General features: G+C 48.0%; 1 protein-coding gene across 12 annotated transcripts in view; it reads left to right on the top strand.

Annotated features, from left to right (window-relative positions):
* The window catches only part of LOC103190422 (DNA ligase 1), a 50,636-nt gene that overhangs the window by 706 nt on the left and 27,302 nt on the right, over nt 1-22,628 (top strand). For 9 of the 12 annotated variants that reach the window (XM_042345352.1, XM_042345343.1, XM_042345350.1 and 6 more), the window contains exons 2-16: nt 546-629; nt 2,194-2,253; nt 2,897-2,959; nt 3,170-3,229; nt 5,918-6,023; nt 7,001-7,146; nt 8,036-8,098; nt 8,287-8,346; nt 8,482-8,584; nt 10,167-10,312; nt 10,814-10,913; nt 14,939-15,084; nt 15,586-15,685; nt 17,203-17,327; nt 18,150-18,249. In XM_042345352.1, coding sequence (XP_042201286.1) covers nt 546-629; nt 2,194-2,253; nt 2,897-2,959; nt 3,170-3,229; nt 5,918-6,023; nt 7,001-7,146; nt 8,036-8,098; nt 8,287-8,346; nt 8,482-8,584; nt 10,167-10,312; nt 10,814-10,913; nt 14,939-15,084; nt 15,586-15,685; nt 17,203-17,327; nt 18,150-18,249 — 1,462 coding nt within the window. The remainder of the gene's footprint in view (nt 1-545; nt 630-2,193; nt 2,254-2,896; nt 2,960-3,169; nt 3,230-5,917; nt 6,024-7,000; nt 7,147-8,035; nt 8,099-8,286; nt 8,347-8,481; nt 8,585-10,166; nt 10,313-10,813; nt 10,914-14,938; nt 15,085-15,585; nt 15,686-17,202; nt 17,328-18,149; nt 18,250-22,628) is intronic. The other 3 variants (XM_042345345.1, XM_042345347.1, XM_042345351.1) reach the window with 3 other exon arrangements.

Here is a 22,628-nt window from a genome sequence, read left to right as displayed (position 1 = left end):
CCCCACAACCCCAACCCCCCCCCCCCACAACCCCAACCCCCCCCCCCACAACCCCAAACTCCCCCCCACAACCCCAAACTCCCCCCCCAAACAACCCCAAACCCCCCCAAACAACCCCAAACCCCCCCCCACAACCCCAAACTCCCCCCCACAACTGCAACACTCCCCCCTCCCACAATCCCAAACTCCCCCCCACAACCCCAAACTCCCCCCCACAACTGCAACACTCCCCCTCCCACAACCGCAACACTCCCCCCACAACCCCAACAACCCCCAACGTCCCACCCACAACCCCATCGTCTGCCCCCACAACCTCATCGCCCGTCCCCACAACCCCAACGCCCCTCCCACAGCCCCAGCGCCCCCCCCAACCCTAACGCCCCCCCCCCCCCCACAATGCTCGTGGGGCTGAATGGCCACCCCCTGTTCCTGTGAGTTTCAGGGCAATATGAAGGTTTCTGCCCATCCTGCTCAGGGCCAGGTAGTAAAATTGCTGTCCGTCTACAGTTGCTTTTTTGTTAATGTAGACTTTATTGATTTCTCAGCAGACAAATAGGCCTTTGCGCCTGAGAGCTTCAGTGTCCACACCACAGCAAGCAATGGAGCCGGAAGCTGTACCAACGAAACAGGTAATTGCTCAAGTGACCAATCCACTTTGTGCAAATGGCTGCTGCGTTTCGCCCACAAAATATACAGTCGATTCACTTTGCAGTGTATTCTGTGAAGCGCTTTGAGACGTCTCAAAGAAGAGATGAGGCGCTATATTAAATGCATGGTTTATTATTAGTATTATCTTAACATGAGACTGAAAGTCCGGTCATCGTGTGGGGTACAAGTGACTGAGAACTTGTGTCCTAGACTCTGTAAACTCTTGCTTTACTGAATCCTATTGTCAAAGTAGTACAACGTAACATCTCTCTTGAGTATGTTTGGGCTCATTCTTTTGAGTTTATTTGTGCTCGGGGGAGCTACACTTTGTGTCCAGCTTGTGAGGGAGAGGACCTCCAGTGTTGCGAAGGTAAGTAGAACTGGAAAAGCCCTCCCCAGCTCCACCATGCACAGGATCCAAAACTCCACTGCCTGCATTCTCACCCGTATTAAACTCCGCACCTTCATCACACTAGTCCTCAACAAGCTCCACTGGTTTCAATCACACACATTAAACTCCGTACCCCATCACCCAAGCCCTCGCCAAGTTCCACTGACTCCCTGTTGCCAAACGGGATCCTCACACTTGTTTTCAAATCCCTCATGCCCTGGTACCTCCCTACCTCTCCGACCTGCTTACCCCCAACTCGCAGCCTCTGCTCGACTGGTTCCGGCCTTCTGCATGTCCCTCATGCCCTTCGTTCCACTATGCCCTGAAACTCTGGAACACTCTTCTTCTATCCCTCCCCCTTGCCCCTTCCTTCCCCATCTTCAAGTCACACCTGAAGACCTTCCTCTTCGACTGTGGCCTATGGTCACCTCCTCCACCCGGTTCGGCGTTGTGCTCTGCCACTGTCAAGCGCTCTGGGACTCTATCCTATGTGAGGGGAGCTGTGTTGTGTTCTGTGAAGTGCTTTGAGACTTCTCAAAGACGTGATAAGGGTATATCAAATCTATTAAAGATATTTCTCAATCCACTCCCATTGACTTTTATTGTCATAATGAAAATGTGAGGCAGCATATATTTGCAGAGCGTGAGGAGAGAGGAGGAGAGCAGCAGCTTTAGCTGAAGAGGATGGACAAGTGTGGAGATTAAGAAGGCAGTTGGGGGAGCTGGATCATTGTAAAGTCATTGAGACGTTGGAGAAGGTTTAGAGAAGATGAATAATTGTGGGAGTTAAAGTATTGTCTAAAGTACTTTATGAGTGAGAAGTGATGTGACCAAGATCTTCAAAATGCTGGGATGTAGACAGAGGCAGGATGTTTAAAAAGCCCTAAGATAAATTAACAATAGATTAAATAAAAAATAATTAGGTAAATGGATACGTGGAACTGTCTTTTCAGAGGAAAAACAGATGTGCTGTGTCAATTAACTCAGTTAAAGCATTAATCTTTCGTAGAAAAACAAGATGCTTTAATAAACCCGCTGTCTACAGGTGCTCGGTGCTGTACTGTGTGTTTGGTCATGTGGCAGAATGCTTTTGGTGATATCCCACCTGCTGAATGGTGGCTGTCTAATAAACAACAATTCTTTTGTGCTTCCAGTCTTTTGAGAAACAGTCGTCAAGTGGAGAGGCTGTGAGTCCAGATACGAGGATTCAAGAGGTACGAATAGTTGTATGCCTACATTTTTGTGAGACATTGAAGGAATTAATAAATGTTTCCGATTAATGAGGATGTAAGAGAAGGGGAGTAAATTGACAAAAACTAAACTATCCACTTTGCTCTTGGCTTGCGTTAGCGCCTGCGAGTTGACCAAATACTTGTGGAAAAACTGCCATGGTCTTTCACTTGAAACTTTCATTGAACTATTGGGGTATTGGTGGATCGCTTTTCCAGGGATAATAATCCCTTAAAACAATGACAATTTAGTCACTCAATCCACGACTGCTGTGTGCAGTTGGCTGCTGTGTTTCATCCACAAAATATACAGTCAATTCACTTTACACTATATTCTGTGAAGCGTTTGAGATATCTTGAAGATGTGATAAGGGCGCTATATCAAAGGCAAGCGTTATTATTTATTCAGCGCATTTTTCTCATCAACAACCCGGGCTGGGCAGCCAAGCTGGGGGCCGGAGTCAAGGGAGGTGGGATGGGGAGGGGAAAAGATGTCTGAAAGTCTGGTCAAAGAGTTGGGTCTTGACGTGCCTAGAAATAGGGGAGGGAGTCGAAGGGACTGTGGGAATGGAACTTCACCTGCTGAATGGTGGCTGTCTCATTAACAACAGTTATTTTGGGCTTTCAGACGTCTGAAAAACAGTCGTTAAGTAGTAAAGAGACTGCGATTCCAGATGCCAAGATTCAAGAGGTACGAATAGTTGCGTGCTGAAAGCCCTGTTAGACGTCTCAATGCAAGGCCCAAGATCAAATGCAAGGATTATTATTATCAAACCAGAATAATTTTGTGAGGCATTGAGAGAAGTTATAAATTTTTTTGATGATTTGAGGATGTAATGTTAATTCCTTCAGAAGACAAGGGGAGTAAATTGACAAATAATCTCTTGTTTTTAATTACTAGACTCCTAGACGGCACTTACGGAGTAGAGTTATTGAAATTCAACCCCCTGAAGGCAACAAGGTAAGAGATTAGTGAATTAATCACTTAGTTGAGACCAGGTATATTCCAGGGCAAACAAAAAGTTTTTTTTCCAAAGTGCGAGGTGTTTGTGTGTGTGTGTATATAATGTAGCTACTTCACTACTTCATCTCCTTCACCACCTCCACCCCCCTCCCCACCTCCACCAGACCCACCACCATCTTCTACCGCCCTTGGAAGAAGTTACCCCCACAATCCCTAACCGATGCCTTGGAGTCCTCTGAACTCCTCTCCCTCTGGCCTTCAACCCTCACCGACCCCTCTTCTCCTCTCTCCCTCCTCCACAATATCCTCTCCTCCACACTCGATACTCTTGCCCCCATCACTTCCCGCACTGTCTCCTACTCCCGCTCCTCCCCCTGGTACACCACCCACCTCCGCTCACTGAAATGCCAGGTGCGGGCTGCTGAGCGCACCTTTGTCAAATCTGGCCTAACGGTCCACCGACAAATCTGGCTGGACCTCCTCAAAATTTACCGCTCCACTCTAGCCTCGGCCAAGTCGTCCTTCTACTCCAGGATAATCCTGGAGGCGAAGAACAACCCCAGGCTACTGTTTTCCACCACATCCCGACTCCTCCGTCCCCCCCGCCACCCCGCGCAGGTCATCTCCTCCAACCTTCACTGCGAGGAGATGCTGGATTTCCTTGAATCCAAGATCAAGGGAATCCGCTCCGCGGTCACTTCCCCTCCAACTTCCACCCACCACCCACCCCTTCCCTCCCACACTCCGACTCCTACCCATCCTCCCCTACACACCTTCGTACCCGTTTCCCCACCCTCTGTCACTGAACTCATCCTATCCCTAAAACCAACCACCTGCTCCCTTGACCCCATCCCCACTCCACTCCTTATCTCCCAGCTCCATTTTCTTGCCCCACACATCACTGACATCATAAACCTGTCCCTCTCCTCTGGCTCTGTCCCCATTCCATTAAAAACTGCCATCATCACGCCCACCCTGAAAAAACCCTCCCTTGATGCGTCGCAGCTATCAAGCTACCGGCCCATCTCCAACCTCCCCTTTCTCTCCAAGGTCTTGGAAAGAGTTGTCGCCTCCCAACTGCGCTCTTTCCTCTCCACCCATTCTCTTTTTGAACCCCTTCAGTCAGGTTTCCGTGCTGCTCATAGCACAGAAACTGCCCTGGTCAAGGTCACCAATGATATCCTGACCATCTGTGACCAGGGCTCCCTCTGTCTCCTCGTCCTCCTCGACCTATCGGCAGCATTCGATACGGTCGACCACGCTATCCTACTCCACCGCTTGTCCTCCCACCTCAACCTTCAAGGCACTGTCCTTGAATGGTTTAGCTCTTACCTTTCCCACCGTCTTCACTTCGTCTCAACGAATGGCTTCTCCTCCACCCCCCGTACTGTCTCATGTGGTGTCCCTCAGGGCTCTGTCCTCGGTCCCCTCCTCTTCACCCTCTATATGCTCCCCCTCGGTGACATCATCCGCAAACATGGGGTTAACTTCCACATGTATGCGGATGACACCCAACTCTACCTTTCCTCCTCTACTCTCAACTCCACGACCACCGATGTCCTGACAGCCTGCCTGTCCGACATCGAGTCCTGGACGAGAGACAACTTTCTTCAGCTCAACGTGCGAAAAACCGAGGCCCTCCTGATTGGCTCACGTCAGCGCCTCCGCACCTCAGGCGCTGACACCATCAGCATCCAAGGCTGCACTCTCCACCTCTCAAAGCCAGTCAGGAACCTCGGCGTTTTGTTCGACCCTGAGCTGTCCTTTCTCCCTCACATCCGCACCACAACTGGCACCGCCTTCCATCACCTCCGGAATATCGCCAGATTACGGCACTACCTCACCCCTCACGCTGCTGAAACCCTGGTTCACGCCTTTGTCACCTCAAGGCTGGACTATGGGAACTCTCTCCTCGCCGGCCTTCCCGCCCCTCCCTCCACAAGCTGCAGGTCATTCAGAACTCTGCAGCTCGTGTACTGTCCCGCACCAGGCTTCGGGACCACATCACTCCCACCCTCGCTCGCCTCCACTGGCTCCCCATCCCCCAGAGGATTGATTTCAAGATCCTCATCCTCACCTACAAGGCCATTCACGGCCTTGCTCCCTCCTACCTCTCCAACCTACTATCCCCCTACCTACCTGCCCGTACCCTCCGTTCCTCTGGCTCCGGTCTGCTCCACGTCCCCCGCCCCAACCGCCCTACTATCGGTGGTCGGGCCTTCAGCCTCTCAGCCCCCAGGCTCTGGAACTCCATCCCCCAGTGCCTTCGCCTTGCTTCCTCCCTTTCCTCCTTCAAGGCCGGTCTCAAAACCTTTCTCTTTGACCGTGCCTTCAGCTCCCCTCTCGACTCTCTTCCTCCTCCTCGCTCCCTCCCTTCCCTCCCCTCACCCTGACCATTTCCCCCTCCTCTCTCCCTCCCTTCCCTCCCCTCACCCTGACCATTTCCCCCCTGCTCGGGTCATGACCCAACTGTGCAGCGCCTTGGGACGTCCTCCTGACGTGAAAGGCGCTCTATAAGTGGAATCTTGTTGTTGTTGTTGTTGTTGTAGCAGATGAATACATTTCTTAATTATTCTGAGACGTGAGAGGTTTTTCTAAAATGTCTCAATGATGGATAATAAAATATTTACTTTTCCTTTATGGAAAGCCAAGGAAAAAATAACATTAATTTTTGGTCATATTTAGATTACAAGACCATCTCAAAGGAACTCTCAAGATGTTCCTCTTAATGGCACTACACCAACAAAAGGGGCAGTCTGGAGCCCAGAGGCTGATTCAGGTTCTGATTCAGGTAAAGCAATGTCGTGCACCATACAATGCAAAATTTACACTTATACAGCACCTTTCACCTCAGGAAGATCCCGGGGCGCTGGACAGTCAGGGATTTGGACCTGAGCTGGAGTTTGGAATCGGGGAGGAAGAGGAAGGTTTTGAGACGCCTTGAAGTTGAGATACGCTGGAGTCGGGCTCCGCTACTGTTAAGCAATCTGAGGCGTTACCCTGTGTGGAGGGCGCTATATAATTGCGAGTTGTTGTTGAAGGAGCAAGGGAGGGAGGGAGGCGCAAGGAATGTGGGATGGAGTTCCGTAGGGTAGGCAGAAAATGTAGAGACCGGTGTCTGCTTCATCTAAAAGGAGTTATTCAGTCCATAATGTGTGTTGAGTTAGCTGATCTTAGCTGGAGGGTCTGCGAGAACCTTATTTGGTGCGGATATCAGATCACTTTTATTGTAGAATTACTGAGTGGCAGGTAAGAGTGTTATATTGTGTCCTCTCTTCCCAATCACAGGTTACTTACTGTTCTGCTAATCCTAATATACAGTGCCTGTGAGAATCTGAATTGCACTACTTCAGAGGCCTTACAGGCAGAATCAATTGGGATGTTTAATATTAATCCTTGTATTTGATATAGTCTTCGAGACTTCTCAAAGCTCTTCACAGGATATACTGTGAAGTGAATTGACTATATTTTGCAGGTGAAATGTTTCAGCCAATTAAGAACATGCGGTGTCCCACAAACAGTCATGGATTTAGCGACACATTAATTCTTTGGAGGGGTTATTATCCGCAGAAAACGATCCACCAATCGACTAACTATGTAAACAGAGGCATGTGGAATGTAGTAAGGAAGCTTACCCAAGGTTTCACCCCTCGCTTGCGAGGCGAGCGCTCTAACCACTAAACTACAGGAATGTGCTTGATTGGTTGAATAGCTACTTATCATCTTGTGTTCATAACTGAGACTTTTTCCCATGTTTATCTCTTTCAGATGAATGTGTGGTATTGGAGTCCAGACTGGATCTGACAGAGAAGGAGCCAGGGAACGTGAGCCCTGCGAAAGTGAACAGAGGGCAGGAAGTACAATTGGAGACAGAAGATGCCAAAAAATGTGATTCAGATCTGGAAACGACAGAGGTAATGATCAGTATTCTGTACAATCAAAAGTGCAGTGTGTCAACCTGGCTCAGTGGTAGCATCCTTGCCTCCGCATCAGAAGGTTGTGGGTTCAAGCCCCCTGTCAGGACTTGGAATCACATAGTCTTAAGCCAGTGTGGGTCCAACCTTTTGGCTGCAGAGGGCCAAATGCTGGGCTTATGAAACATTATAAGCAATATTTTTGTTCCAGTAACAACATTTGTTATATACAGGAGGATGAAAAATACTTGCTTTGTTACAAAGACGCCCTGTTATTATTAAGTGCCAGAATGCAGTTGAATAGATGCGTAGCCTAAAGAGCAAGAGCCTGCAAACTAATGAACCTGTGTTTTTTACCCACTTTGCTCTTGGCTTGCGTTAGCGCCTGCGAGTTGACCAAATACTTGTGGAAAAACTGCCATGGCCTTTCACTTGGAACTTTCATTGAACTCTTGGGGTATTGGTGGATCGCTTTTCCAGGGATAATAATCCCTTAAAACAATGACAATTTGGTCACTCAATCCATGATTGCTGTGTGCAATTGGCTGCTGTATTTCATCCTCAAAATATACAGTCAATTCACTTTACACTATATTCTGTGAAGCGTTTGAGATATCTTGAAGATGTGATAAGGGCGCTATATCAAATGCAAGCGTTATTATTTATTCAGCGCATTTTTCTCATCAACAACCCGGGCTGGGCAGCCAAGCTGGGGGCAGGAGTCAAGGGAGGTGGGATGGGGAGGGGAAAAGATGTCTGAAAGTCTGGTCAAAGAGTTGGGTCTTGACGTGCCTAGAAATAGGGGAGGGAGTCGAAGGGACTGTGGGAATGGAACTTCACCTGCTGAATGGTGGCTGTCTCATTAACAACAGTTATTTTGTGCTTTCAGACGTCTGAAAAACAGTCGTTAAGTAGTAAAGAGACTGCGATTCCAGATGCCAAGATTCAAGAGGTACGAATAGTTGCGTGCTGAAAGCCCTGTTAGACGTCTCAATGCAAGGCCCAAGATCAAACTAGAATAATTTTGTGAGGCATTGAGAGAAGTAATAAATTTTTTTGATGATTTGAGGATGTAATGTTAATTCCTTCAGAAGACAAGGGGAGTAAATTGACAAATAATCTCTTGTTTTTAATTACTAGACTCCTAGAATGCGGTTACGGAATAGAGTTATTGAAATTCAACCTCCTGAAGACAGCAAGGTAAGAGACTAGCATATATTTCTTAATTCTAAGATGTGAGGATATTCTATAAAATATCAGATGTATAAAAAATTATTTACTTTTCTTTATGGCAAGCCAATAAATTAATTTAATATCAATTTTGGTCATGTTTAGATTACAACACGATCTCCAAGGAAGTCTCAAGATGTTCTATACAGCACTACACCAGCAAAAGTGGCAGTCTGGACCCCGGAGGCTGATTCAGGTTCTGAGTCAGGTAAAGCAATGTCATGTAGAGACCAGTAGTGGTGTCTGCTTCAACTAAAAGAAGTGTCTTGATTGTGGGTGTGAGAATATGAAGTGGCCATGCAGATAGAATCAATTGAGATGTTTAAAATGGAGATAGACGTGGAGTCCTATAGCGTCGTGGTTAGACCACTCGCCTTGCAAGCGATAGGACCTGGGTTTGATTCTCAGCGGGTCAGGGCGAAACCTTAGGAATGCTTACTTATTCCACACTTACGCCTCTGTTTACCTAGCAGTTGGAAGGAACCCACTTGTTAGTCTGGGGGTAATAATCCCTTCCAAAATAAATTAAAAAATTATAATAATTAGGACACTCAACCCATGAGTGTGACTGTTTGGATTGTGCACAATACCTGCCGAGTTTTTCCCACAAGATTTACAGTCTATTCACTTTACAGTCTATGAATTCTGTGAAGCGCTTTGCGACGTCTCGAAGATGTGATAAGGTGAATGCAAATCAAATGCAAATTTAATATTATGGACACTTTAAGGTACTTGTAGGGTAAAGGTGGTAGGACAAATTGATAAATCTGTTTTTTAAAAAAAATGGGATCCTTGGCTTTATAGAGCACAAAAGCAACAAAATTATGCTAAATCTTTATAAATCACTGGTTAGGCCTCAGCTGGAGTATTGTGTCCAATTCTGGGCACCACTCTTTGGGAAGGGTGTCAGCTTTGGAGAGGGTGCAAAGGAAATTTATCACAATTACACCGGGGATGAGGGACTTCAGTTATGTGGAGAGACTAGAGAACAATAATAATAATCCTTGCATTTGATACAGCGCTTTTCACGTCTTCTTGATATCTCAAGCGCTTCACACAATATACTGTAAAGTGCATTGACTGTATATTTGTGGGCAAATTGTGGCAGCCAATTGCGCACAGCAGTGTCCCAGGAACAGTCGTGGATTGAAATGACCAATTTATTGTTGTTCCTTTTTTGAGAGATTATTATCAGGTGTGTGGAGTGTGGAAACTTGCCCAAGGTTTTACGACCTGCCGGGAATCGAACCCAGGTCTCTCGCTTGCGAGACAAGTGCTCTAACCATTGAGCTGCAGGACTCCACAAAGGTGGGATTGTTCTCCTTAGAGCAGAGAAGGTTGAAGGACGATTTAATAGAGGTGTTCAACATTATGAGAGGTTTTGATAGAGTAAATAGGGAGAAATTGTTTCCTCTAGCAGGTGGCTCGAAATCCAGAGCAGTCAGGTTTAAGATAAGTGGCAAAAGAACCAGATGGGTGGCAAACAGATTTTTTCTAACCCAGAGAGATGTTATGATCTTGAATGCATTGCCTCAAAGGGTGGTGGAGCAGATTCGATAGTAGCTTTCAAAAGGGAGTTGGATAGGTACTTAAAAAGGAAAACTTTGCAGGGCTATGGAGTAAGAGCGGGGAATGGGACTAGTTGGCAGCTCTTTCAAAGATCCTCCATGATTCTATGCCATTAGGAGGTATAATAAAATGTTTAAACTGTTGGAATGTGTTTGATTGGCTGAATAGCTACTTATCATGTATTCATAACTGAGACTTGTTCCCATGTTTATCTCTTGCAGATGAATGTGTGGTAGTGGAATCCATGCTAGATCTGACAGAGAAGGTGCCAGGGAACGTGAGCCCTGCGAAGGTGAACAGAGGGCAGGAAGTACAATTGGAGACAGAAGATGCCAAAAAATGTGATTCGGGTCTGGAAAAGGCACAGGTAATGATCAATATTCTGTACAATCAAAAGCGCCATCGTTCAGATGAGATGTAGCAAGGCAATTTTGTGAGGCATTGAATGAAGTGAGTTTAGTGGCTATAGAGCTCGCCTTGCAAGCGAGAGGGGCAGGGCAAAACGTTTGGCAAGTTTCCTTACACCTCACACACGCCTCTGTTACCTAGCAGTAAGTAGAAACCTGCTTGTTAGTCAATTGACAGATTGTTTTTTCCAGTGGTAATAATCCCTTTCTAAAAAAAGAAATAAGTTGGTCACCTAATCCATGACTGTGGGACCACAACTGTGCACAATTGGCTGCCGCATTTCACTCACAAACTATACAGTCAATTCACTTTACAGTACATTCTGTGAAACGCTTTGAGATGTCTCAAAGACATTAAAAGGCACTATATCAAATGCAAAGATTATTATCATTTATAATGTTGATGGAAATTACACAAATGCTCTGCATTTAATTATTTATTTATGGGTTTGTTCCTTTAGGTTACACAAGAGCCATTTCCAAAGACTTTGAGATGTATCACTCCAGTGTTTCTCATGTCTGAGCAGATCGCCCCTGGCAAAAGGAACAGCAACCACTCTGGTAAGGGCATCTTTCTCTGTGTTACTGGGGCCTCAGTGGAAGGAGGAGTATTGTGGGTATTCTCAAAGTTGGATGTGAAGTTGGATTCAACTATCAATTTACTGAGCAAGCAAATTTGGTGTCACTAAGCCAGTCAGGAACCTGGGTGTCTTGTACCTACTGTCTTGACCTACTGACCCAGGTACTTAAACTCGACGCCGGAGCGAGTTCAGCTGGGGGGGGGGAGGGGAGGGGGTGGTCTGGAGGCGGAGCGGGGGAACCGCTGACGTCATAGATTAGTTTTCAGGTGAGTGCGCGCGCAAAAAAAAAAAACCCTCTGCGCCCCCCCCCACCAGGGCTCACATCAGAGCCCACTATGGTCCTGTTGGGTTCGCTGCCCCAATCTACGGGATAATGCCATCCACCTGACCGCTCGCTCCCGGTCCCCGCGTGCGCACTATGGCTGCCGCTTTGACCCGAGCCCCCTCACCCCCTCCCTCCCCCCCCCTCCTCTCTCCGCCCAAACCCTCCCCCCTCTGCATCTCTCTCCTCCTCTCTCTCCGTCCCTCTCGTCTTCTATCCCCACTTGACCCTCCCACAACCTCCCTCTGCTCCAGCCTGGGAATCCTCCGCCGGGCTCACCGTGGCACTCGGCGTTGGCTGTCCAGCAGCAGCCACACCGACTGCCCCATTCCCCACCACACTCGCCAGCCACCCCGGACACAGACCCGGGGAGTTAACCTCTCATCCCCATTCCCCCCACCCCTGCCTCACAACCTGGACCCCCCTCCCCTCCCACACACCCTTCTGTCAACCGCTCCCTCCACATCGGACTGCAAAATGTCCGCTCCCTCTGCAACAAGGCCCTGGTCATCAACGATCTCATCCTTGATGAGAACGTTGATATCATGGCCTTAACGGAAACCTGGCTCACCCCAGGCGACACCTTCCCCCTCACGGAGGCCACACCACCCGGCTACACCTCCCACCACATCCCCCGCCCCAACCGCCGTGGCGGTGGTGTTGCCCTTATCTCAAGGACACCACTTGCCCTATCCCCCTACTCCACTGGCTCTTTCCCCTCCTTTGAGCACCTCACCCTCTCCCACCCCTCATTCCTCTCCCTTAAAATCCTCCTCCTCTACCGGCCCCCTAAAACCTCTCCCACCTTCATCTCTGACATTTCAACACTCCTCACATCTCTTTGCCTCTCCTCTGATCGCCTCATCATCCTGGGCGACTTTAACCTACACTTCACCCCCTCCTGCTCCATCTCCACAGACTTCTCTTCCCTGCTCTCCTCACTCAACCTCTCCTTACACATAAACTCCCCCACTCACAGTCACGGCCACCCACTCGATTTGGTGATCACCCGGGGCCTCAGTGTCTCGGATGTCACTATTACCGACAAGGCCATCTCTGACCACTACTTCATCTCCTTCACCACCTCCACCCCCCTCCCCACCTCCACCAGACCCACCACCATCTTCTACCGCCCTTGGAAGAAGTTACCCCCACAATCCCTAACCGATGCCTTGGAGTCCTCTGAACTCCTCTCCCTCTGGCCTTCAACCCTCACCGACCCCTCTTCTCCTCTCTCCCTCCTCCACAATACCCTCTCCTCCACACTCGATACTCTTGCCCCCATCACTTCCCGCACTGTCTCCTACTCCCGCTCCTCCCCCTGGTACACCACCCACCTCCGCTCACTGAAAAGCCAGGTGCGGGCTGCTGAACGCACCTGTGTCAAATCTGGCCTAACGGTCCACCGACAAATCTGGCTGGACCTCCTCAAAATTTACCGCTCCACTCTAGCCTCGGCCAAGTCGTCCTTCTACTCCAGGATAATCCTGGAGGCGAAGAACAACCCCAGGCTACTGTTTTCCACCACAACCCGACTCCTCCGTCCCCCCCGCCACCCCGCGCAGGTCATCTCCTCCAACCTTCACTGCGAGGAGATGCTGGATTTCCTTGAATCCAAGATCAAGGGAATCCGCTCCGCGGTCACTTCCCCTCCAACTTCCACCCACCACCCACCCCTCCCACACTCCGACTCCTACCCATCCTCCCCTACACACCTTCGTACCCGTTTCCCCACCCTCTGTCACTGAACTCATCCTATCCCTAAAACCAACCACCTGCTCCCTTGACCCCATCCCCACTCCACTCCTTATCTCCCAGCTCCACTTTCTTGCCCCACATATCACTGACATCATAAACCTGTCCCTCTCCTCTGGCTCTGTCCCCATTCCATTAAAAACTGCCATCATCACGCCCACCCTGAAAAAACCCTCCCTTGATGCGTCGCAGCTATCAAGCTACCGGCCCATCTCCAACCTCCCCTTTCTCTCCAAGGTCTTGGAAAGAGTTGTCGCCTCCCAACTGCGCTCTTTCCTTTCCACCCATTCTCTTTTTGAACCCCTTCAGTCAGGTTTCCGTGCTGCCCATAGCACAGAAACTGCCCTGGTCAAGGTCACCAATGATATCCTGACCATCTGTGACCAGGGCTCCCTCTGTCTCCTCGTCCTCCTCGACCTATCGGCAGCATTCGATACGGTCGACCACGCTATCCTACTCCACCGCTTGTCCTCCCACCTCAACCTTCAAGGCACTGTCCTTGAATGGTTTAGGTCGTACCTTTCCACCGTCTTCACTTTGTCTCGACGAATGGCTTCTCCTCCACCCCCCGTACTGTCTCATGTGGTGTCCCTCAGGGCTCTGTCCTCGGTCCCCTCCTCTTCACCCTCTATATGCTCCCCCTTGGTGACATCATCCGCAGACATGGAGTTAACTTCCACATGTATGCGGATGACACCCAACTCTACCTTTCCTCCTCTACTCTCAACTCCACGACCACCGATGTCCTGACAGCTGCCTGTCCGACATCGAGTCCTGGACGAGAGACAACTTTCTTCAGCTCAACGTGCGAAAAACCGAGGCCCTCCTGATTGGCTCACGTCAGCGCCTCCGCACCTCAGGCGCTGACACCATCAGCATCCAAGGCTGCACTCTCCACCTCTCAAAGCCAGTCAGGAACCTCGGCGTTTTGTTCGACCCTGAGCTGTCCTTTCTCCCTCACATCCGCACCACAACTGGCACCGCCTTCCATCACCTCCGGAACATCGCCAGACTACGGCACTACCTCACCCCTCACGCTGCTGAAACCCTGGTCCACGCCTTTGTCACCTCAAGGCTGGACTATGGGAACTCTCTCCTCGCCGGCCTTCCCGCCACCTCCCTCCACAAGCTGCAGGTCATTCAGAACTCTGCAGCTCGTGTACTGTCCCGCACCAGGCTTCGCGACCACATCACTCCCACCCTCGCTCGCCTCCACTGGCTCCCCATCCCCCAGAGGATTGATTTCAAGATCCTCATCCTCACCTACAAGGCCATTCACGGCCTTGCTCCCTCCTACCTCTCCAACCTACTATCCCCCTACCTACCTGCCCGTACCCTCCGTTCCTCTGGCTCCGGTCTGCTCCACGTCCCCCGCCCCAACCGCCCTACCATCGGTGGTCGGGCCTTCAGCCTCTCAGCCCCAGGCTCTGGAACTCCATCCCCAGTGCCTTCGCCGCTTCCTCCCTTTCCTCCTTCAAGGCCGGTCTCAAAACCTTTCTCTTTGACCGTGCCTTCAGCTCCCCTCTCGACTCTCTTCCCCTCCTCGCTCCCTCCCTTCCCTCCCCTCACCCTGACCATTTCCCCCCTCCTCGCTCCCTCCCTTCCCTCCCCTCACCCTGACCATTTCCCCCCTGCTCGGGTCATGACCCAACTGTGCAGCGCCTTGGGACATCCTCCTGACGTGAAAGGCGCTTTATAAATGGAATCTTGTTGTTGTTGTTGTTGTTGTAAAAAGGAAAACTTTGCAGGGCTATGGAGTAAGAGCGGGGAATGGGACTAGTTGGCAGCTCTTTCAAAGATCTTCCATGATTCTATGCCATTAGGAGGTATAATAAAATGTTTAAACTGTTGGAATGTGTTTGATTGGCTGAATAGCTACTTATCATGTATTCATAACTGAGACTTGTTCCCATGTTTATCTCTTGCAGATGATTGTGTGGTAGTGGAATCCATGCTAGATCTGACAGAGAAGGAGCCAGGGAACGTGAGCCCTGCGAAGGTGAACAGAGGGCAGGAAGTACAATTGGAGACAGAAGATGCCAAAGAATGTGATTCGGGTCTGGAAAAGGCACAGGTAATGATCAATATTCTGTACAATCAAAAGCGCCATCGTTCAGATGAGATGTAGCAAGGCAATTTTGTGAGGCATTGAATGAAGTGAGTTTAGTGGCTATAGAGCTCGCCTTGCAAGCGAGAGGGGCAGGGCAAAACGTTTGGCAAGTTTCCTTACACCTCACACACGCCTCTGTTACCTAGCAGTAAGTAGAATCCTGCTTGTTAGTCAATTGACAGATTGTTTTTTCCAGTTGTAAAAATCCCTTTCTAAAAAAAGAAATAAGTTGGTCACCTAATCCATGACTGTGGGACCACTACTGTGCACAATTGGCTGTCGCATTTCACTCACAAACTATACAGTCAATTCACTTTACAGTACATTCTGTGAAACGCTTTGAGATGTCTCAAAGACGTTAAAAGGCACTATATCAAATGCAAAGATTATTATCATTTATAATGTTGATGGAAATTACACAAATGCTCTGCATTTAATTATTTATTTATGGGTTTGTTCCTTTAGGTTACACAAGAGCCATTTCCAAAGACTTTGACATGTATCACTCCAGTGTTTCTCATGTCTGAGCAGATCGCCCCTGGCAAAAGGAACCGCAACCACTCTGGTAAGGGCATCTTTCTCTGTGTTACTGGGGCCTCAGTGGAAGGAGGAGTATTGTGGGTATTCTCAAAGTTGGATGTGAAGTTGGATTCAACTATCAATTTACTGAGCAAGCAAATTTGGTGTCACTAAGCCAGTCAGGAACCTGGGTGTCTTGTTTGACCCTGAATTGTCCTTTCTCCTCCATTTCCGCGCCACGACTGGCATTGCCTACCAACACCTCCGCAACATTGCCAGACTCCGCCACTGCCTCACCCCTCAGGCTGCCGAAACCCTTACCCATGCATTCGTCACCTCAAGGCTTCATTTCGGGAACTCTCTCCTTATCGACCTTCCGAACTCTTACCTTCACAAGCTGCAGATCATCCAAAACTCTGCAGCTCGTGTACTCTCACGCACCAGGCTCTGCGACCCCATCACTCCCACCCTCGCCAGACCCCATTACTACCACCCTTGCCAAACTCCACTGGCTCCCCATCCCCCAGAGGATCGAGTTCAAGATCCTCGTCCTCACCTTTAAGGCCATCCATGGCCTTGCCCCCTCCCACCTCTCTGACCTGCTGACTCCCTACCAACCTGACTGCTCCCTTCGCTCATCAGGCTCCGGCCTGCTCTATGTCTCCCGCTTGACTCGCCCTACCATCGGTGGCCGGGCTTTCAGCCTCTCTGCCTCCACACTCTGGAATTCCCTCCCACGGTCCCTTTACCTCGCTTCCTCCCTTACATCCTTCAAGGCTGGTCTCAAGACCCTTCTCTTCGACCATGCATTTGGTCTCCCTCCCACCTCTCTGCCTTCCCTCACCCCTACCCCACCCCCATTCTCGGTCCCCAACATCTGACTGTTCAGCGCTTTGGGACGTCCTCCCGTGAAAGGCGCTCTATAAATGTAATTTTGTTGTTGTTGTCAGCTGTTAGAGATCTTCAGACACTTACTGGAACAATGTATTTAACCATGTAGAGTCTGTACTGGTTAGAGCACTCGCCTCACAAGCGAAAGGTCTTGAGTTTGATTCCTGGGCAGTCAGAGCGAAACCTTAGGCAAGTTTCTTTACTCCACACACGCGCCTCTGATAACCTAGCAGTAAGTAGGAACCGGTTGTTAATCGATTGACGGATTGCTTTTCAAAAATAAATGTTAATAATTTCGTCACTCAATCCACAACTGTTTGTGGGACACTGCTGTGAACAATTGGCTGCCACGTTTCGTCCACAAAATATACAATCAATCCACTTTCCAGTATATATTGTGAGGTGCTTTGAGACGTCTCAAAGACAAGATAAGGCGCTGTATCCAATCCAAAAATTATTATTTAAGAAGAAACTTGATGCATAGATGAGGAAGAATGGGAAATAGGATTAGGGAATAGGAGTGGTGGGGGCTCATGTTTAGTGTAAAGACCAGCATGGATAGTTAGGCCAAATTATCTGTTACCGTGCTTATAATTCAATGTAATTTGTAATTAATGCTTGATAATGCATTTAATCTTCCAATTAAACGCTATGTCTTTGTTCATATCCTAGAAGAACCCTTGCAGACGGAACCAGAGCTGAAGACTGAGGAGGAGAATGAAGAGGAAAGAAAGCCTTTGGAAAAAAGTGAAGTGTTAATCGAGGAGATAGAAGAACTATATATGGAAAATGAAAAGGTGAGGTTGCAATGATAGTGTTCAAAATCCTCATCTTCAAAGCCCTCCATGGCCTTGCTCCTTCCTACCTCTATGACCTGCTAACCCCATATCATCCTTTCCACTCCCTCTGCTCAGCAGGCTCCGGCCTTCTTCACATCCCTCGGCACTCCCACCCCAAAGTTGTCGGGCGAACCTTCAGCCTCTTTGCCTCCACCCCCTGGAACTCCATCCCACAGTCCCTCCGCCTCGCCCCATCCCTTACCTCCTTCAAGGCCTGTCTCAAGACTGCGCCTTCAGTCACCCGCCTACCCCCGCCCTCCACCCGCCGTCCCCTGCTCGGGTCATGACCCAACTGTGCAGCGCCTTGGGACGTCCTCCTGACGTGAAAGGCGCTCTATAAATGGAATCTTGTTGTTGTTGTTGTTGTTGTCGTGATCCAAACCCCCAGATCGGATCCAAATGCCTGACTGTCCAGCGCCTTGGAGCATCCTCCTGACATAAAAGGCGCTGTGTAAATATAATTTGTTGTTGTTGTTTGTTTTGCCAGTATTTCAATTGCTATCAGTAATTTAACACCTTTTGTCCCTTGCTCTCACTACTTAACACCCACTTCCCAGGAATGTATAGGGAAAGAAAAGTTCTCTCTTGCTCAAGAATTCCCACTCTCACCAAATTCCTCAACAGAAGTTTCACTCTGTTCCCCTCACTCACTTCCCACCTCAATCTGCTGAGCTCTCTGCTAGACAAGAGTGAAATTCTAAATATGTAATTATAAATGTAATGTTTAATACAAATCAGAAACTATTTGGTGTGACTTCTAATGAGAAACCTGTTCCTTAGCATGTGAAAGACGTCTCGCTGAAGGAATCAACACCGTTGGCTACAGGATTTCTGCCACCACAAGAACTTGGAAGACTCCCAGTAAAAAACAGCAACTCTGGTAAATAATAATAATCCTTGTAATTGATATAGCGCCTTATCACATCTTTGAGATATCTCAAAGCGCTTAACAGGATATATTGTAAAGTTTATTTTGTGGATGAAATGTAGCACAGCAGTGTCTCACAAACAGTCATTGATTGAGTGGAATGGAATCTTGTTGTTGTTGTTGTTGAGTGACCAAATTATTATTATTTATTTTATTTTTTTGAAGGGATTATTACTCCCCACCTGGAAAAGCGATTCACCAATTGACTCACAGCTGGGTTCCTACTTACAACTAGGTAAACAGGCGTTTGTGTGGGGTAAAGAAACTTGCCCAAGGTTTCGCCCTGCCCAGGAATCAATCCCAGGTCCTCTCGCTTGAAAGGTGTGAGCTCTAACCACAGGACTACACAGCAGAGTTGATGCTCCTGTGAACAGTGACGTTTAGTGCTGTTAACCTGAGCCCTGATCCCTCTGTAACTAACGATGTCTGATGTCAATGGTAGCCCCATCTGCTCCTCCATTGGAGATCTGCTAACACAGCAAACAATGGGGTGGGGGGGGGGGTCCCAATCTGAATGGTTCATCTACATGCTGCATAAACTTGCTGAGAGTGTAATTTGCTTGCTTTGTTAATCTCTCTTCCACCGTCAATGAAAAGCCTTGCTGGTTGCTACTCCCAGGGCAAAATGTTAATCACGCATGAAAAATTAGTTTGAGATTCAATTGCATGTTCCACCTAATCTCCACATGCTCGCTGCATCCTCACCATGTTGTAATCCAAATTTGTGGCATAGTCTGCTACAGTTACTTGAAGGAGCTGGGACAGGCTTGAGTCCTTCACTAGGTTTCGTAATAAACAAACCTTTTATTTTTATTAAAATTCCCAAGAATTATTCTGCAATTTCCGTCCATTGAGCCTCTCTCCTCCATTTCGGATTGACCTACCATCTGCTCCCCAGACTCTGCTGTTATTCTATGTCCTATTGGTATTCAGCACTTTAATACTAATTTCCTTTATATGCATTTATTTGCCGGCTGGTCATTTAACGCTAAAGATCATACAATAATCCTTACAGCGCCTTATCAAGTCTCAAAGAGCTTCACAGGATATATTGTAAAGTGTAGTGACTGTGCATTTATATGTATCATACACTCCATCTGAGAAACCGCAGTCGCGCTCAGCTACATTTGTAAGAGTTAGTCTGTCCCAGGAAAAGCGAGTGTTTCAATTACAAAATCAATTTGCCTGGAGTTCGAGTGTTCTTACAGCATATTTTATTATTCATGAAAATTGGAACATAACAGGTGGGGGGGTACATTGTTTAGACAAAACTTTGTCAACTGGGTTAATAAAAGCTGACAGGCTTCATCGTTGCGTGCAAGAGGAGATCAACTGAGTTTGTAGTTGAATGGGAGTATTTTGCTGATGAGTAGAAATAACGATGGGTGCGACTCAAATGTATGGTGCATGTAATCACTTGCTGAGCTCTTCTCCGCCTCCCCCCCCCCAACCCCCCCAGCATTTGTACAGAAAGATTGTTGAAGAATGTAGTGCGTTTGGCCACTGAACTATGCACACTGAGATTCCACGTCCTTTAGATTCTGCTTTCTCAAGTTACTTAAAGTATATTTGTAAAAGTTGCAAGGTTTCTGACGATGGATGCTCTTGAAATAGGAAATCAGCATTCTCCAGCTGGACCGGAAACTTTGGCAAACGAAGAGAGAGTCGGAGGTTTATGTCATAAGCAAGGAAGTCATTGTGAAATAGATGTGCCTGTCAACTGGGACCATGCAGGGGAGGAATGTTCTGAAGAGACACATTCTAAAGTTGAGAGCAAGGACGAAACGTTTGCCGTATGCTTAGAGATGGCGTCTCCGGGCAATGAAAATGGCGAGACTCCCAATGATGATTATACGAAGGAATCGGAAAATGGAACGGATACTTCAGTTTGGTGTGTCAATGCCACACTCAGCAAACTGAAAACCACAGAAGGGATCCAAGAAACACTGGGAATGTTTACTGAGACAGGAATTTCTGGTTCGCTTGACCACAGCTGTGCATTAAATTCTACATCCATCGATGCTGGAGATGTACAGAATGCTGGAGAAGACCTTCATAATGACTATGTGCAGGATGTAGGAGCTGTGCACAGTGAGAGGGTGCAACATAGTGAGTGTGTGCAGAATGCAGATGTGTCTGAGTGTGTGCAGAATGCAGATGTGTCTGAGTGTGTGCAGAATGCAGATGTGTCTGAGTGTGTGCAGAATGCAGATGTGTCTGAGTGTGTGCAGAATGCAGATGTGTCTGAGTGTGTGCAGAATGCAGATGTGTCTGAGTGTGTGCAGAATGCAGATGTGTCTGAGTGTGTGCAGAATGCAGATGTGTCTGAGTGTGTGCAGAATGCAGATGTGTCTGAGTGTGTGCAGAATGCAGATGTGTCTGAGTGTGTGCAGAATGCAGATGTGTCTGAGTGTGTGCAGAATGCAGATGTGTCTGAGTGTGTGCAGAATGCAGATGTGTCTGAGTGTGTGACGAAAATAGGAGCTGTGCAAGAGGAATGTGTGGAGAATGCTGGAGCTGTTCACAGTGAGAGTGTGCAGAATACTGATTTGTCGGAGTCTGTGGGTGTACAAAATGCTGGAGACGTGCATGATGACCATGTACAGAATGCAGGAGCTGTGCACAGCGAGTGTGTGCAGAATGTAGGAGCTGTGAATGCTGAGTGTGTGCAGAATGTGGGAGCTGTGAATGCCGAGTGTGTGCAGAACGCAGACCTGTCTGAGTGTGTGACGAATGTAGGAGCTGTGCAAGAGGAATGTGCGCAGAATGCTGGAGCTGTTAATCTAGTTCTCACGGGCGTGATGCTGATTAATCAACCAGACAATTGTGGGTCTGCAGTAGAAGGAAGACAACTTGAAAATGTGTTGACTACAATGACAAACCTTTCTAGCATTGAAGCTGATTGTAGCCCATCTGTGGCATTACAGCAGCCATGTGCACAGGGAATAACCAACTCTCAAGAGGAGTCCAGTGTGTCCGTGCAGGCAGCTGAATGCCCAGGGATGGAGTCTACATCAGTCTCTGAAATACATTGTTCAGTAGATCAGGGAGAATCTACAAGTTCACCACTGGAAAGGGTGCACATTCCTGAATTTAAGAATTTAGAAGTTGAAATTGACTTTAAACCAGAGGAGCATACCTCCGATAATGGATCCATTAGTGGGTTGGAAACCTCTGAAGAGTTGATGGCGTTTGGTCCTCAAGATAACACAAAAGAACAGACAAGTGTTTTGATTCAAATTACCGATGGAGAGCATGCTTTGGAGTTAAAATCCGAAGAAACTCGCTCGACAACTCAAGGCACAATTAATGTTTCCAGTATTGTTGTGAATACACTGGAGGCTGGAGATGTTTCAGCAGGTTCTACCCCTACTATTGAAGCAGAAATCCACGATGATACTGCCGGTGGTGTAAATGCGGTGGAGGGTCAAGACTTCGAGGCAACACCGCATTTTATTCAGCCAGAAGAGCAGGCACATTATGTGCCTGAAGGCAAAGAGCTTCCCACCGTAGCTAGCGAGGCTCCGTCTCCAGAAAAACAAACGGTTCTCTTAAGTCGAATTTTAAAAAGGAGGAGGCAGAGGAGAAGGAAGAAAGCTCGCTCCATTGAGCAAGCAGCCACAGAAGCAGTGAGTGCCCGCCTCTCGGCAATGTTGGCTCAAGCACCCCTCAGCCAGATGGAAGATTCTGAGTACCTGGGCTCTGCCCACTGCGAAGGGGATGGAAGAAATGAAGCCGTGTCTCTCCACAAAGTAGATGCTCCCATTTCTGAGAGACTAGAGACGGCAGTAGAACGCAGTGATGATCGTATCAAAAGTAAGATTTGAGATCTCTCTCACGTAAAGTCCTTTAGTGAGTTTAGCACAAAATCAGTTCATTGCACTATGGAAACAGCGATTATATTGTGCCTGCCACAACTAACACTGTTCTGGGAGAAGGGCCAAGATGAACCTTAATTGCTGTATTGTTATGGCTCAGTCACAACATTCCTGTCCTCACACACCAAGTTCATTCAAGATCCCATAGTGCCGGAGGCTAAGTTTCACCCACAAAGCACACAGTTACTACACTTCACAATATATTTTGTGAAGTGCTTTGAAACATCTCGAAGATTTCATTAGGCACTATATCAAATTATTATTATTCCCTGATAAAACTACTGAAAGAGGTGTGGATTTTTTTTGTCTTTGTGTTTATGATAGTAGAATTTTTTTTGCTAACTTCAATGACCAGTTTATGATGTTTGTGATGCGCTCCTTCCTACCTACAATTCATTCATTATATAACAGTTTGTATGAGTTTGCGAGGATTCAGCACTCTGACCCGCTGTC

This window comes from Callorhinchus milii, unplaced genomic scaffold (genome assembly GCF_018977255.1).
Source record: "Callorhinchus milii isolate IMCB2004 unplaced genomic scaffold, IMCB_Cmil_1.0 Scaffold41, whole genome shotgun sequence".
Taxonomy (NCBI): domain Eukaryota; kingdom Metazoa; phylum Chordata; class Chondrichthyes; order Chimaeriformes; family Callorhinchidae; genus Callorhinchus; species Callorhinchus milii.
Note: the sequence above shows the minus strand (reverse complement) of the source record. Positions and strands in the feature narration are given on the sequence as shown.